The following is a 16,265-nucleotide window of genomic DNA, read 5'->3' as shown; positions in this document are numbered from 1 at the left end:
TACGTAATATTCTGAAATCTAAAAAAAATATTTTTCAATAATTGTCTAAACATATTCGGAAAGGAAGACATTCTTCCTTTTTATCTTTTTTTCTTTCGTTTGTTAGTGACGTTTAATGACCTTTCTGTCACAGTATCATTTGTTTTTATCATTTATATTCGTATATACGGATGTGTCAGAATCCCTCTCCACCCATTTAATTATCTTGGCGCGCATGCGAGTAAGGCTGCAAAGTGACTAAATCAGCTATTCTCCTTCACGTCACATCATCGGACTGAACTATCTCATATTGAATCTAGGCTTACAGTGGATCCGGCTTGCTCCGCATGTCCGTGTCAGGGTTTGAGATATTGGACTGATCAACTAAAGCGAGTTTGATAGGTTTTAGGCCAATATTCTTTTCTTGAATTCGGTCTCATCCGAAATAAAAAAACGTCTTGTGGACATGGATTGATTTATGCATTAGATGAATAAAAACTTTTTCATACACTTTATAAATTTAGTTATTAGCATGTGCACATTCATTAATTAAACTTGCAAGATGTTTAGCTTAAATTTTAAAAATTATATTATAAATACTAAGCTATTTGAAACTTTTAAATACTTAAAACAATAATCATGTATTTAATTAAAATATTAATAAATAATTAACATGTTTGATTATTACTAAAATTATTAAAAATGATTTTTGTTAAGATATAAAATGAATTTTTAAAATTAAATGATGGTGACATAGTAATTTGTTTCAATTTACAAATTTAGTGTTTATTAGTGCTAAAATAAAAAGTGGATGATCAATTTGTATAAACGAATATGTCAATTTATCTTTAGAATTTATAAGTTGGATTGAGAATAATAGTGTAAAAACGGAAAGATCTTTGCTTATTAATGGAACCTTCTAAAATTGCTCATTATACACCAAATCATAGATATAGCAATAGACATTCCAGTCAAGACCTAAAATTTCCAACCAACTGCCACAAATTGGAGACCAAAGTCATGCACCTTCCTGTACTTGCCCCCCATAGACTAGGTCAATTTTCCCATCATCCCATTCATTTAACGCGGTGTTTTTTTTTTAAAAAAAAAAAAAGAAAAGCATTTGATATCTTAAAATTTTGCTTTCACGTATATTAATGCAACATATACTTGCATTAAATTTTCTCTTGAAAATGGATTTTTTTTTCTTTAATCTACCTTTCAATTTAGGGATTTTTATATATGCCTAAATAATTTATTTAATGGTGGCAGACTACTTTTAATTTTTCCATTCATATTATATTATAATTAATTATATTTATTTTATCAATAAGAAGTATAATGTTCGTAAAAATTTAATAAATTAAAATTTTATAATCTCATAACAAAAGAATAAAAATGTAATTTTTAATATTTTTTAAAATAAAAAAGAGTATAATTATAATTGATTTGATTAATGAGGTGCAAATGGGCCTAAACCCTAAAGCCCAAAAAGTAAGGAGGGAGGGATAGGAAGAAGCTAAGAAAATACATTGTAGACCATCCAAAACGAAACCGAGTCTTCCTTAGCAATTAGCATTATCGTCTTTATGCCATAGCCTTCATTTTTACGTAAGACTTTGTTATTTAGTTTCTCATTCCCTCTGTCTTCAGCTCTCCCTTCTCCCTCTGTTCCTCTCCCTCTCCCTCTCCCTCTCCCTCTGCACTTCACACCATTGACCGGCCAAACACTTCCTTACTTTACTTTTCTTTTCTACTTCTCTTGTCTTATCGCAATCCAGGAAATTAAAGAATAGGCGAACTGAAAGGGAAATGACCCTAACGCCACCATCGCCACTCTGAAAATTTCTCTAATCCATTCCAATCCCGATCCCCAAAATCTCCCTCCCAATTCCCCATCTCGCGTAGCCCCTAAACCCTAAAAATTGATAACCAGAAGGAAATGGCCACCACTACCACCACCAGTCTCGGCGGCGGTGCCGACGATCGGGTTTTGGCCACGGCGCAGCAGATCGTCAAGAGCCTCAACACGCCCAAGAACGTCAGAGAGGATATGCTTCTTATCTTCTCCAGCTTTGATAATCGCTTATCCAATATTACCGATCTGATCAAAGAGGAATCTAATTCGCAGACAAGATTGGATGTCGCCGAGAAGGTTATTTTCCGTTGGGATTCCTCCCGCCACTCTGCTCCAGCATGGGATGAAGCACCAGAAGAAGCTGCTGAATATCTGACTGCCGTTGACGAAATTCTCGACTTGTTGGATGATTTGTCTATCCGGTCTGATAACGAGATCATCGACCGGGCCGAGACCGCCGTCCAGGTTGCTATGTCGAGGCTTGAGGAAGAGTTTCGTCATCTCTTGATAAGGAACACTGTTCCTCTTGATGCTGAGCGATTGTATGGATCTATTAGGCGAGTTTCGCTCTCCTTTGTATCCAATGAAGGGGAAATCGATGAAGATTTTGAGAGTTTCGGAGAGGTTGATAATGAGAGAACGTGTTTTCATGAGCGAGGAGGGAGTTTGGGTGATGATGTGTGTGTGGATTTGATAAATAGTGAGGCCGTGGAGGACCTCAAAGTGATTGCAGAGCGGATGATTCGATCAGGCTACGAAAAGGAATGCGTTCAAGTTTATAGTAATGTTCGCAGAGATGCTTTGGATGAGTGTTTGGTGATTTTGGGAGTTGAGAAACTGAGTATAGAAGAGGTGCAGAAAATTGACTGGAAAACTTTGGATGAGAAGATGAAGAAATGGATACAGGCTGTTAAGATTGGAATCAGGGTTCTTTTGGCTGGAGAGAAGAGGCTTTGTGATTATATATTCAACGGGTCTGATTCGGCTAAGGAGATTTGTTTTAATGAGACTGCAAAGGGGTGTGTGATGCAGTTGTTAAATTTTGGGGAGGCAGTGTCAATTGCGAGGAAGTCCTCCGAGAAGCTGTTTAGGATTTTGGACATGTATGACGCATTGGAAGTTGTTTTCCCAGATTTGCAGTCGATGGTTACAGATGAGTTGGTGTGTAGTGAGGCAAAGGGAGTGCTTGCTGGATTGGCAGATGCTGCAAAAGGGACTTTTGCAGAATTTGAGAATGCTGTCCGGAGCGAGACTTCCAAGAAGCCTATGCTTAATGGAGAGATTCATCCTCTTACTCGTTATGTGATGAATTACGTGAAGTTGGTGGTGGATTACAGCGGTACATTGAATTCCCTTCTAGAGAATGATGAGGATGAATCTGATGATTTGCAAAATGATGATGTAGAGAGCACTACAACTCCTATAGCAAGGAGATTGCTGGGTTTATTATCAACTCTGGAGTCGAACCTTGAGGAGAAATCAAGACTTTATGAGGATGGTGCTATGCAGTATATATTTTTAATGAATAATATCCTGTATATAGTGCAGAAGGTCAAGGACTCAGAACTTATCAAGCTTGTGGGAGATCAGTGGGTTCGCAAACGCCGGGGCCAGATACGCCAATATGCTACGGCTTATCTTAGGGCTGCTTGGACTAAGGCCTTGCTTTGTTTGAAGGATGAAGGGATTGGTGGGAGCTCCAGTAATGCCTCCAAAGTTGCTCTGAAGGACAGGTTCAAGAATTTCAATGCTTGCTTTGAGGAAATATATAGAATTCAGACAGGTTGGAAGGTTCCAGATCCTCAGCTTCGCGAAGAGCTTCGAATATCTATATCTGAAAAAGTTATACCAGCTTACCGAGCATTTTTGGGAAGGTTTGGGAGTCAGCTAGAGAGTGGAAGGCATGCTGGGAAATATATAAAGTATACAGCAGAGGATTTAGAGAATTACTTACCGGATTTGTTTGAAGGGACACCTCTTGTTCTTCACCACATGAGAAGAAAAAGTTCATAGGATACAGTACTCCTGTAACAGGTAAGCATGTGTTCTCATCAAAGACTAGAAGGAACAGTGTTCATCTATTTAATGTATCTGAATGCTATGCGTTGTATTTGGCTGTTGTTAATGTTTTAAATACAGGTCTCTGCGATAGTAAACAGTGCTCCTTTTATATATAATATATATTATATTAAGCTCTGTACATGTATTATAGACCATACTTTTTCTAATTAGGAATTTTCCCGGTTCATGTATTCTATTGTCATGACTCACCATCAGCTTTGAAGTATATGTCACTGTGCTTTTCCAAATCTCCTGGACTATTTTCTTAGGGTGGCATATTTCAATGTTTTACTTGGACATTGCAATGTTTCTTTCTTCCAGTATCTAAATTCCCATAAGGCCTCTGCTGATGTCAAGAAGCAAACTAAGAAATATTTACTCTTTCTAAATGGTCCTTTGTGTTAGAACAGAGACTCATAAAGCATTTGGATAGTGGTCTCTTAATATTTAGCTTCTTATCGTGAATGCTTGCCACTTTGATTATTAGGAATAAGCCAACATCTCACAATTAGTGTATCTATTTTACTATCCAAGATGGAAGAAATTGTATCTGTCTATCATGTTGGTCAGACAGGATGAACTCCCCCCTGCTCTCCCTAACCAAAAGAAAAGTTGAATAAAGGATATTTTTAATTAGGTAATAAAATGTTGGTTCATGACGTGATAAAGCTTCAAATCAGTGATGAGTCTAGGCATCTATTAATAATTTTGTTATATTTTCTTAAGTGACAAAGTCATTAATTTTGTAACAATCTGTCATTTACTCCAGATAGAGGTGAGTGATTGCTGATTGACAAATGAAAAGGCAAATACCCTTCCTGGAGTTTGAATTTTTTACTATTTGACACAATGGATCTTATATGTTATTTTGTACTACCGGTGCTGTCTAAGCTTGATTATTGCTATTGTAACACCTTTCCGTATTTTTTTGTGGCTAAGCCACAGTGCATTCATATTGTGCAAACTAAATAGGCATCATTGCTTTTCTTCACTGGTTATCATTCTTAATTTCTTTCTATATTTTATTTATTTTTAGCTCCTTGATGATATATATGTTATTTTTTATGAGCATGCTCTTTTTTTTCCATTTTACTATTATATTATTCGAAGAAAAAGATAAAATAAAAAGGTTTACCAAATAAAGCCTATGTTGAGTGTATCAAATTCACACAAATGACAAGCAAATCATGTACTTCCATTTACTGAAACTGGACTTTTATTTGGGCATATAAACTAGTGATTGCTGGAAATTTTGGGTTAACTGTGGGAAGTTAGAGCTGCTTATTCTTCATGTTTTGTAAACACTGGTGGTTGATGTTAACAGTTCCACACTTGAGACTGACTAGTGATATGTCTGCAAAACATTTCTTGGTCAACATTGAATGGGAGCAAAGCCAGGTTTTGGAACTTCTTTTTTGGAGAGTGACAAGTGATGAGGAGCTACTACTGCTCTTCAGCTGAACATGGGTTTTGACAGCACGTTACCTCTTAAGAGGAGCATATAATCAATGTTGAAAAGACTTTTGGAGGGCGAGGATCAGAAATTTGCATGCATTCAATTACTCATTCATTTGTGGGACTCTGTATATTATTGCTTGCTTTTGAAACTATTGATTTAAATTTTATGCAGTTCCTGAAGGTTTTTTTTTTTTTTTTTTTTTAATTTTGGAGGGGGGAGGGGGGTGGTCAAAGGTCAGAAATTTGCGGACATTCCATTGTCCATTCATTTATGAGCATGTGCAATTGTTTGCTTCATCTTGAAACTATTTATAAATTTTAAAGATTCTCAGAAGCTGCCTATTCGCATCATTTTATGGCCTTAACAAATATGGGGAGCAGACACGTAAACTTGCTTCTATTTTGTACAAGAATATCTGCTTTTCGGTTTCGTTAATACCCAAATAAGTGAAATACTTGTCAACCTGGAAATTGATTAGAATGTATGGCTTACAGGCAGGTAGTGTTGTTGGAAATCTGTATCCTAATTCAAATTGGATTGTTTGTTGATATTCAGTTGCAAGTAATATTCACATGTGGTGAGCAGAGCTGAAGTCTCGGTGCATTGAGATGATATTAATCATGTGGACGGTTTACTATATGTCTAATGAATCCAAGACATTACTAAAGAAAGAAATAAATCTCTTACTGTGCAGTTCAGTTAATATAACCTAGTGAGGATTACAAAATGGCTGTGATTATGAAAGAACGTTGAGCTCATTGTCTGTGGGGGTTTACTCCCAATGTTCCCGTGAAAGTAACGAAAGTTTTGATGGACCCTCTTGTCAGTCCATGCACCTCTTATATTCAGATGAAATGGAACTCTTAATTTAGATTTTACGGAGATTTTATGGCAAGAGGGAATGTTTCCCTTGGCAAGTAAGCGTATTATTAATCTCCTCTTTTGTCTGAATTAATGTTCGTGGTGTGAAGAATTCTTCTCAACTCGAGAAAACCTGGCTTGCGGGATTTTTTTCAAGAGTCTAGAAAAGAACTTTACATTATTCAAGTTCTCTTACTTTGAAGAAGTACCATTTTCTCTTACATGAGAGAATAGATGGTACATAGATCATTTTGACACCAGCAGTGGAGAACAGTGTGTTTCGCTTTTTAGCTAAACTCATCCATGACACTACTACCCATCTGTAAATATATGCAAGTATTAGCATGAGATGTGGAGTCCCCATTCAATAATTTTAGGGGGGCAGATTGATTGGATTTTGTCTCTTACCAGATGGGGGCAGGGACACTATGTTCCTGAGCAACTGGAACATATGCCCGTCATGCCTGCTTATAAACGTGATCAAAGAACGTGCCATGTCCGGCACTGAAAGCCTGAGAAGTGAGAGTGAGAGTGAGAGTGAGAGTGAGAGTGAGAGTGACCAATTAAAAAGGATCAGCTGTGGGTCGTGCTTTTTTCAATATCAATCCGGCCAGATAAGTTGCATCCAATCAATTGTTGTCCTGAACGTGAGGCTCTGTTCCGCCATTATAGTGACGACTGTGGTGGTTCGCTGTCATTGTATACTCACTTCATCAATTAAAATGAACTAGAGACCTGGATAAGTATGGCTTCTGTTTATCTGTCTCATGGAGGTGTCGTTTTCACGCTTGATTGGCCCCTTGCTTCTTGATTTATGATGATCTCTGTCCTTGGTCCCAGGATATTACCTTGGCATTAGGTTATTTTTGGGTTCACATCGGACAATGGCTGGGGCCACGTAGGTGGTTTCGTTGTGGCGGCTGGGTCCTGACGAATTGAGTTTGTTTCTTAATAATGTCAATTTTAACTACGTTTGGGGGGCTTTTTGCAAAATTAGGGTCGGGGCTATTTTTATTTTCGAATTTGGGGTTGAAAAAATTTTATTTGTGATTTTGGGGTTTGACTGCCACGTGGCAGCCGAAAAGGACGCCTGACGCCTCTTTAACAGGCGCTAGAGCCTGGCGCCACTTTAAGTGGCGCCAGGCTCTTTTTTTTTTTTTTTAAATGTCTGGCGCCACTTAAAGGGCGCCAGACAATTGTTTTTTTTTTTTAATTATTTTTATTATTATTTTTAATTATTAATATATTATAATAAAATATTTATATTATATTAATTTTTTTTATTTATATTATATTTTTATAATAATAAATATTTTTTATAATTTTAATATATTAATATTAAAAAATTTTATTATTAATATTTAAATAAAAAATTACTGGAATTATATTTCAGAATTATAAAATTGATATTATGTTGCGATGAGATGTATAAAAATAATTCAATCATATCGTATAAAGTGAGAAATTTTTTTATTATTTTAATATATTAATACATTAATTTTGTAATTAAATAGTACAAATATTTTGTATACGGTTAATGTTATTTTATAACTTTATAAAATACTAAGCGTAGTTATAAATAATTATTGTAGTTATAAATAATTATTATATTATCTTACTATTAGATATTATACGAGAATTGAGTTATTTATAATTTATTAAAAAATTAATTAAGAGTTATTTATAATTTATTAAAAAAATAATTAATTAATCTAATTCAAAGTAAATTAATTAAATTTATTATATTTGATAAATTATAAACAATAAGGTGATCGCATGCAACATTTAAATAGCCTATAATAATATTTTATAATTCTAAATAGCAGTTAATAAAAAGTAAATTTAATTTTTATAATTTTAAATATTAATATTTATTTATTTATTTTTATAATTATAAACAATAATATAATTTAAATAATTAATAAAAAATAATAATTAAATATTATATACGATCACTTGATTATTTATAATTTATTAAATAAAATAATATAATAATTTTAAATATTTTATACGAATTATTTATAATTTATTAAAAATAAAAAATAACTAAATTAAGTAATTAATTCAATAAAGCTATTTTATACAGATTTAATAGCAGTATAATATTATAATTCTAAATATTTTTATAATATTATTACATATTGAAAATATTTTTCTAAAATATAATAATTATTTATAACTAGTCTTAGTATTTTGTAAAATTATAAAATAACATTAAACGTATATAAAAATATTGATACTATTTAATTACAGAATTACTGTATTAATATATTAAAATAATAAAAAAATTTATCCATCTAATCGCAATATAATATCAATTTTATAATTTTGAAATATAATTTCAGTAATTTTTTATTTAAATATTAATAATAAAATTTTTTAAATATTAATATATTAAAATTATAAAAAATATTTATTATTATAAAAATATAATATAAATAAAAAAATAATATAATATAAATATTTTATTATAATATATTAATAATTAAAAAAAATAATAACAATTTAAAATGGCGCCAGACATTTAAAAAAAAAAAAAAAAAGAGCCTGGCGCCACTTAAAGTGGCGCCAGGCTCTGGCGACTGTCAAAGAGGCGCCAGGCGTCCTTTTCGGCTGCCACGTGGCAGTCAAACCCCAAAATCGCAAATAAAATTTTCTCAACCCCAAATTCGAAAATAAAAATAGTCCCGACCCTAATTTTGTAAAAAGTCCACTTTTGGGATATCAATAGATAGTTTGGTTTAATTTCCAGGCTGAACAAGCTTTTTTTATTTTTAAAATTAAAAATAAATTTTGTGTATTTCATATCAATGTTAATATGCATTTTTTTTTTATTAGAGGGAAGAGAAATATATTTATTAAATACTGAATTAGAAAATTGAATGAATTATATTACTAAATTCAAATTTTAACATATGTATATGATATAATTACAATGTGGGGAAAAATTGAATGAAAATGAATCTAAGAAGAAGAGAAACAAATTTATTTATTTATTTTTAATTACAAAGATAAATCATATACGACTATTGATTTTAAAGTACTTTGGAGTTGAAAAACGATGGGAATTATAGGGAAACATGATTTATTATTTTTTTTCCACTTCTTTAAACAAAATACGATTCTTTTGTTGTCCAAATTTCTGTAGTTGGATAGAATTGAAATATTCAGTTGTATTACTAAAGAGTTAGATTTCGGATAAAAAAAGAACGAACGAGTTGGAGAGAAAAATCAAAACCGTCCAAACCAATTTCAAGAACCGTTGACCGACATTACGGTTCCAGGTTCGGTCTACTGGCTTTGAACATTTTCTAAATGATTTAAGAAAAGAAAAATCAAAGAAAAAACAAAGCCATACACCACCAATATGTAGGACAAAATACCAAATCAGCATTTTCGGCTTCCACAGGAACTAAGCTACTTTGCCAAGCAGAAACTGGCCATTTGCTTTTGTCTGAAGCACCAGGAAGCTAGATTTTTAACATTGGAATAACCGTGGATGTTTGTTACCCCCAACATCAACATGCTGTAGTATTCACCATTAAGAATTTCCCGACCTTGCTTGAAATGAGGGAAATTGTCTTAACCTCGTCTTGTTTCTTGGAATTAAAACAACGTCCGTGTGTACGATGTCAAACAGAAGTTTTGATTGGCTATTTAGGCAAGCCGAGCATCTCTGGCCATGCAAGCAGCGTAGGAAAGGTTAGTACCTTTGAAGAATCCAACTTTAAGTACTCGAAGATCTTCCAAAGTTATGTACCTTATCCTAAACTTTGGTCTTTGGAGATGCCCTAGTTACAGGAAAACAAAGAAACAATACTTGAGTTGCCACAAGGCAACGATCAGCCTACATTTCTACGGTTCCCATCAGGAGTAGCAGCTTACGACTCCAGCTGAGCCAAGAGATTCTTGTTGCTATGGGTCATTAACGACATGACAGATTGAAAATCCCAACTCCTAACCATGAATAGTGTAACCTTATTTTTGGAACCAGCCATGTCGATCTTTCTGAAAGTCCAACTCTTAAACGCATGCTCTTCCTCCTCCAACTGCGGATTCTTCCAAGAAATATTTCAATACTGTTTCTCATAATAACAAGACGTAACAGTAACAGTTTTTCTTCTTTTTTCTTCTCAAATATAAAAACAGTGACTTGTGCACAACTCTTTAGGAACAGAAACCACACCTTTCAGTGCCAACTCTGTGTTTGGAACGTAGGACCACAAGAACAACTGAACAAGATGGAGAAGTCCTACTTATTTGATTTGATTTCAGCCCGAAGTGGTCACATTCAGTTTGTTGATACATCAAGATGCACGCAAAATGAAACCTCACAGAAGAAGAAGAAACTAATTACATGAGAACCCAACTATGTTACATTCACTACATTTTCTTGCTATCAAACAATCCAAAGATGATTAGCAGATACCATCTTGAAGTGGTCAATTATTACGGAAATTACCCGACCATAAATAATGACACCCCCTTAAACTCTGCTGTTTTGAGGCAAAGGCAGCACTCCGTCAAAGAAATCACCAAAGTAGCCTGGAGGCTCATGTACAAGCCTTGAGATGATGTCTCTCAGTGTGATCACTCCTTCCAGATTACCAGCATCATCCACCACATATACTCGATGAATTTTCTTGGAATCAAGTTGCAGAATCAATTCTTTGATGGTGTGGTCTTTCGTGCACGTGATCAAGCCATTCACCATCGGTGAGGTTTCATGATGCTTCTTCAAGTAACTCCTAACTGCCGTCAAAAAGTTCTTTGCAGTTATAGACCTGTCACAATGTCACAACAATCCACTGAGATTTGTGAAAGATTGGTTTAGTGCTAAAGTAAGATCCTATGAAATAAATACCACCATAATACAATCACCACAAAAAACAGGAACCAAGTGTATTCGTAGTACTTCTATTAATCACCACGTAAAGGCACAAAGCTGTTGCCTCTCACGATTTCCATGGCAATCCCCCACCATGCCATAGTCCCTCCCCCTTAGAAAATTTCCATTCAGCCTCCATTTGTCAAGTTCTGGATTCCTTAAGCATTCAAATACTTAAAGACTACAAACACTACAATCGGAACGGAATTTGAGATATAACCTCATGTGAGGGGGCATGTAACTTAACAAACAGACTTAAGGATCATTACACTTGTAATGGTCAACTATAAGAGTCGACCCTTTTTTTACACAACAAAACTGTCACATTGCTTACGGAGATTGTATGTATCAAATTCAAATATTCAAATTGGTTCCAAGTACCCACCATTATTATTGACAAGAAACTCATAAATATTGAGGACCAATATGAATGGGTATATTCCATAATTGTTAAGACATTTAACTATCAAAATGAAACATTTTATAATAGAATATGAAACTAAGCACAAAGCTGATGGAAACCAAAGTTCCAAACCTATAATCATGGTAGATCTCAGGTGCAGTTAACAGGAACTGAACATCTCTTAGACTTATATTGCCCACTGGCTTTTGACCGTCACTTCCAACAACAGGTATTGCTCCAATTCTCTTTTTCCTCATCAGTTTAAATGCTTGGAGAACTGGTTCTTCCTCATGCACCTAAAGCAAGCAAAGTATCCATTTGAAAAACTTCATTAACCTTTAAATCATTAGAGGGACATACTAAAGCAAGATATAGAAGCATGTAAACAGTACGAGGCTGCAAAGGGCCCATAACCATGAAAAGAACTTGCTCTGGGTAAAAGCCATGGCGGCAAATTCTGCTAATCAACATGGTCAGGTCAAATACTTTATTAGTCCAGCAGCCAACATGAATCTCATCCCCACCATGCAGACCCAGAACAGAGAACAATGCACTCACTTTACATGTTTTGTCAAAAAATTAACAGATTTACTAAAGCATTATGATGACATGTACATAAATCACCTCCAATTCAAAGAAAGAAGAATAACACATCGCCTGAGAAAGCCAACAACCTTGCAAATATGAACAGCGGACATGGAGGGAAGACCAATTTCTGAAAGTTTCTTGGTTCCCCAGCTCTCAAACCATTGAAGCCCAGCACATTCCGCTAGCATATGAATAACAGCAGACTGCGTGATTATGTTATCAATCTTCCCATCACCCAGATCAACCACAGGAACGCTCTTCATTTTGTATTTTGAGAGCAACAAGAGCATCGTCAAAAAGGAGTTTGATCTCTGTAAAGCAAGAAATGGTGCCCACCGGAATGATCCAGAGATGTCTCGAACCTGAATGCTGTAAAGTTAGAAGCTTTCTGTTTCCACAGAATTCAGAAAATAGCAAATAAATCAGGAACAACAAAGCTTTGAGTTATCATAATGCATGAAGTAGAACCTTCGTGCTTTTATAGAATTCAGAAGAAGTCAAAGCCTCGAAAAAGTTTCCAGAAGTTGCTGAAGCATCTTCAGGTCCTAGGGTCCCAAGCCCTGCAGCATTAGTCAATCCATTAACTGCCACTGCAAGAGATGCTCCAGATCTCTGACTCCTGGGAGATGAAGGTTCTGACTGCTCAAAGCATTGCAAAAAAAAAGTTCTTTTCAATCATCCATCCAGAAAGGGACTAATAAAAAAAGAGCAAGGCAACAAAAATATTATTATGCAATAGAATTTGAAATCTCAAATATCTCTATTATTACTAGAGTACAATCATAATGATACCGCTCCTTGGCATCAATAGCATGAAGAAAATCGAAGGTACGTTTATGCAAAATAACAAACAAATTATTTCATACTAATTCAAGCTGCCTGCAAAGGATTTAAAAACATAAAGGCCCTTCATTTCCTATATTGGTAAGTGGATGTGGATAATAAAATCTATAAACAAGCTTTTCATTACTTAATCCCTAAAATTTCTAATGCAATAAACAGAGCAGAAGAGATTTGATTCGCTTCCATAAACAAAAACAAAGAGATATTGATTGGCACACTAACCTGATGTAAAATCCAGACAGCGATTCCGGCGAACTCAACAACGCCGAGGTATCTGTCCATCCAAGAGGCATCTGCAGGCGCATCAACATCCACTACCGGCGCGCTTAATATTTTGTTATCCGCTAGTATTTTCACAGCCTCTGCTAGACTCGTGTCTGATTTGATCTCGACCACTGCAGCCATTCATTGAAACAACAATAAAAAATCAATCAAATTAAAAAACTAAATTACAAGATACAACCCAATAAGCTGCGACCACCAAAACAGAAATTGATCAATTTTTACTGCGATTGATCAGCTCAACAAAAGCAAAAACAACACCTTGGGAGGAATTCGCAGACGGGAAGGCAGATACAGGTATACTCTCGAAGCAAGCATTGAGCTTCTCAGTCGGACTGAGCTGAGGCTCCTGCACATCCCACAAATCCTCAACTTTCATCCCGAGTTTAGCCTCTGGACTCCTCGGACTCCTATCCAGCGTCTCCTCCACCGGACTCTCTCTCATCATATGCACCGTCGCCATCTTCACCAACTCTCTTACTAGCAAAAGCACGCCTTGAAGACTGTAACTGACAAATATAAATAAACATCTAAAGAAGATATCTTCATTCCTGTGCAACAGATCTCGCGCTTCTCATTCTTCATCACTGAATAACACCCGTCCAAATGGAATAATTGCAGTACGAGGGACACGTGGAAGGTAATGATAGGGTATGGAGAGAAGGGGGAGCATTGCTGATGATGGAGTAGAGTGGTCAAAGGAATTGACGAACACTCCGCTTTATGTCTTTGTGCTTATCCGGTGTATAGCTATCTTATTATTGCTAGTTAGAGAGAAGGACAACTCTTATCCGATACTTAATGGCCGGCACTGCTCTGAAGCGTCCTTCATGCGCCTCTTTGCTTGCTGGTGATGCTCCTCTTATGAATTTCAGAAACGTGGATGGTCGTGATTTGTTTGTCCTCGCCCCGACGCCAATGATTGCTGTGATTATAATTTTGTGTGCGTTACCGGGGTTGTTTGGGCTGTGGGCCATCATTAATATAAAAATCTTTGAGACAGCGGCCCAATATTAAACAGCATTGATTGCTCATCTAAGTGGTTTTTTATTGTTTTGGATCAGATTCGTATCCCTTTATGGATTAAAATAAATAATTGCAGCTTTTTATATGTTTTCTTTTTTATTTATATTAAAATAAGGTAAAATGTCTCCCTAGATTTCCAAGTCTTCATATCTTCTGTCGTTCATCGATCTTTTTCCTACCCCGATGGGTAATGGGAATGTCTTCATTTTCTCGGGCACGAAATGTGGATGCTTCCTCTTCCCACCTCCGATGGTGATTTTGGATTTTTTTGTTTTATTTATTGATTTTTCTTTTTTGAATGATCAAAATCAAATAAGAGGGTTAATATCTACAATTTTTTTCTTATCTTCTTATTTGTTTGTTTATTGTATATAACAGGGACTCTCAAATTTTATTTTTTTAATCTTAATTTCAGTCTAATGAAAATTAATGTGGTGATCACTCATAGGGTATGTCTCGAAAGGAGCGATTAAATCGCCAAAAATTGTCAAAAACCTGATTGGTTGTGATCTAATATAGAATTGCTATACTAAATCAACTCCATCATGGCTTTTCTTATTGTTTTGGTGGATTTATGTTTTTTTTTTCTTTTTGATTATTATGAATTTAATCTATCTTTTCTAATTATTGATAATTTATTAAATATGATCGTATCGGATAAAGAGGTGTTTTAGAAAGGAGCGGCGCATCGGCTTGTATTCAGCGGATTTTTCTTTTCAAATCAAGTATAATATCGAATAAGGCTTATAGGCTTAATTGGACTTTTATTTATGTTTTTTTTTTTGACCTAAAGTTTGTATTTTTATTTTATATATTATTTTGAGTTTTGATTTAGTTTTATACTTTTCTCTTTTATTAATGAAAATACTTTTATTAGCTATCTCAGGACCTGCAAAACTGGGATTAAGGGAGTGGGATGAGCTCTAGAGCCCAGTGAGAAGGAACAATCAAAACAGTTCATTCATTACATGCTCTCATGAAATGTATCACATCACAAACATATCATCAAACGGATGAATTTGTCACCAATAGCCCTCAACTCCAAACAAGCAAAGGAAGGCTGGACAGGGCACCTTCGGCGGCCGAATGTCTCCTCCAAAGACGAAAGTCTGGCATGTTTGGCGGCCAAATCCTCCTTCGGCTGCCGAACCTGAGTTCATCCAGAACTCAGCCCCGACGGCAACCTCCCTCCTTCAACATGCATAACTCCTCCCTCAACTCACATATACTTGGGGTCTAAAACTACCTAACACCCCCAACACAAACAACAAACATACACAGAATCATGCTTACACCATTAAAACATCAAAAACTAAGCTTTAAACCCTATATATGCAACTCTACCCTTACCCTTTTTAAAAGCTGTATAAATTAGTAAAAGAAGTTCAAAACCTTCCCTTCTCTGAACGATTCTACGCTTTTGCTGCGCCACTCTGACCCTTGCCCGCCTTTCTTCTTCTTTACTATCCTGGCTTTGTCTCTAACTCTCTCTCTAACGCTTAACATCTAGTTCCCAACTTTTAGATCTATCGTGGAGGATAATCAGCTCCTACTAGCTGTCTCCACCGATCATAACTCCTGCGTGGGAACACCTGTCCTTGGTAGTGACCTTGTGCAACTACTCACTGTTGTGACAAAGTCCCAAAGTTTCATCCTTCGTTTCTTACACCAACACTGGAACATTCCAGGGTGTAGTACTAAGTCGGATAGAATCCTTATCTACCAAGTTCACACTGCTCTACTATCTTTCTTACTTATGCAACTGCTTTTCTAACTCTTACATGCTACAGGTACCACTTCAAAGGAAGAGGTGAAGATGAGTCTAGTCTCCATCCTCACTTAACTTCCACACTCTATTGGTACAACCAATGGAAAATCTGTTAGCTTGTCTGGGCTAACATATAACACTCTTTCTCTTTTTCTGTCTATGAGTACTGAGGTTGGTTCCCTGACCTGGCTATTATGCCCTCGAATAAGAGCAAGAAAACCACTGACTACCTTTCCTAAAGCGTTCACG

The 16,265-nt window shown here is 35.4% G+C and overlaps 2 protein-coding genes across 5 annotated transcripts; one reads left to right on the top strand and one right to left on the bottom strand.

Moving 5' to 3' along the window:
• The first annotated feature begins 1,557 nt into the window (after nucleotides 1-1,557).
• Nucleotides 1,558-5,687, top strand: LOC110617233 (exocyst complex component EXO70B1). Of its 3 annotated transcripts, none has more exons than XM_021759893.2 (2): nucleotides 1,558-3,871; nucleotides 5,293-5,687. In XM_021759893.2, the coding sequence occupies exon 1, from the start codon at nucleotides 1,922-1,924 to the stop codon at nucleotides 3,848-3,850; it is 1,929 nt and encodes a 642-aa protein (XP_021615585.1). In that variant the 5' UTR covers nucleotides 1,558-1,921; the 3' UTR covers nucleotides 3,851-3,871; nucleotides 5,293-5,687. The 3 variants fall into 3 exon arrangements, with proteins under 3 accessions (XP_021615585.1, XP_021615584.1, XP_021615586.1); XM_021759892.2 differs by having other exon boundaries at nucleotides 5,223-5,687; XM_021759894.2 differs by lacking the exon at nucleotides 5,293-5,687 and adding an exon at nucleotides 4,668-4,903.
• A 4,773-nt stretch (nucleotides 5,688-10,460) lies between these two features.
• LOC110617193 (SNF1-related protein kinase regulatory subunit gamma-1) lies at nucleotides 10,461-14,017 on the bottom strand. 2 transcript variants are annotated; one of them, XM_021759825.2, is made up of 6 exons: nucleotides 13,484-14,017; nucleotides 13,163-13,335; nucleotides 12,566-12,736; nucleotides 12,184-12,459; nucleotides 11,642-11,805; nucleotides 10,461-11,002 (listed from the first exon to the last, which is right to left on the bottom strand). In XM_021759825.2, the coding sequence occupies exons 1-6, from the start codon at nucleotides 13,683-13,685 to the stop codon at nucleotides 10,705-10,707; spliced, it is 1,284 nt and encodes a 427-aa protein (XP_021615517.1). In that variant the 5' UTR covers nucleotides 13,686-14,017; the 3' UTR covers nucleotides 10,461-10,704. The 2 variants fall into 2 exon arrangements, with proteins under 2 accessions (XP_021615517.1, XP_043813479.1); XM_043957544.1 differs by lacking the exon at nucleotides 12,566-12,736.
• Between the last annotated feature and the right edge of the window lie 2,248 nt (nucleotides 14,018-16,265).

This window comes from Manihot esculenta, chromosome 6 (genome assembly GCF_001659605.2).
Source record: "Manihot esculenta cultivar AM560-2 chromosome 6, M.esculenta_v8, whole genome shotgun sequence".
Taxonomy (NCBI): domain Eukaryota; kingdom Viridiplantae; phylum Streptophyta; class Magnoliopsida; order Malpighiales; family Euphorbiaceae; genus Manihot; species Manihot esculenta.
This window is presented reverse-complemented; position numbering and strand designations above follow the sequence as displayed.

What these genes read in the sequence shown, in the direction of transcription:
- LOC110617233 (XM_021759893.2), top strand. Translation starts at nt 1,922, where the DNA reads ATGGCCACCACTACCACCACCAGTCTCGGCGGCGGTGCCGACGATCGG.
- LOC110617193 (XM_021759825.2), bottom strand. Translation starts at nt 13,685, where the DNA reads ATGGCGACGGTGCATATGATGAGAGAGAGTCCGGTGGAGGAGACGCTG. An exon ending in AATTCTATAAAAGCACGAAG is followed by an intron (nt 12,460 to 12,565) that starts GTTCTACTTCAT and finishes TACAGCATTCAG; the next exon opens with GTTCGAGACATCTCTGGATC. An exon ending in GAGATCTACCATGATTATAG is followed by an intron (nt 11,003 to 11,641) that starts GTTTGGAACTTT and finishes ACATTGTGACAG; the next exon opens with GTCTATAACTGCAAAGAACT.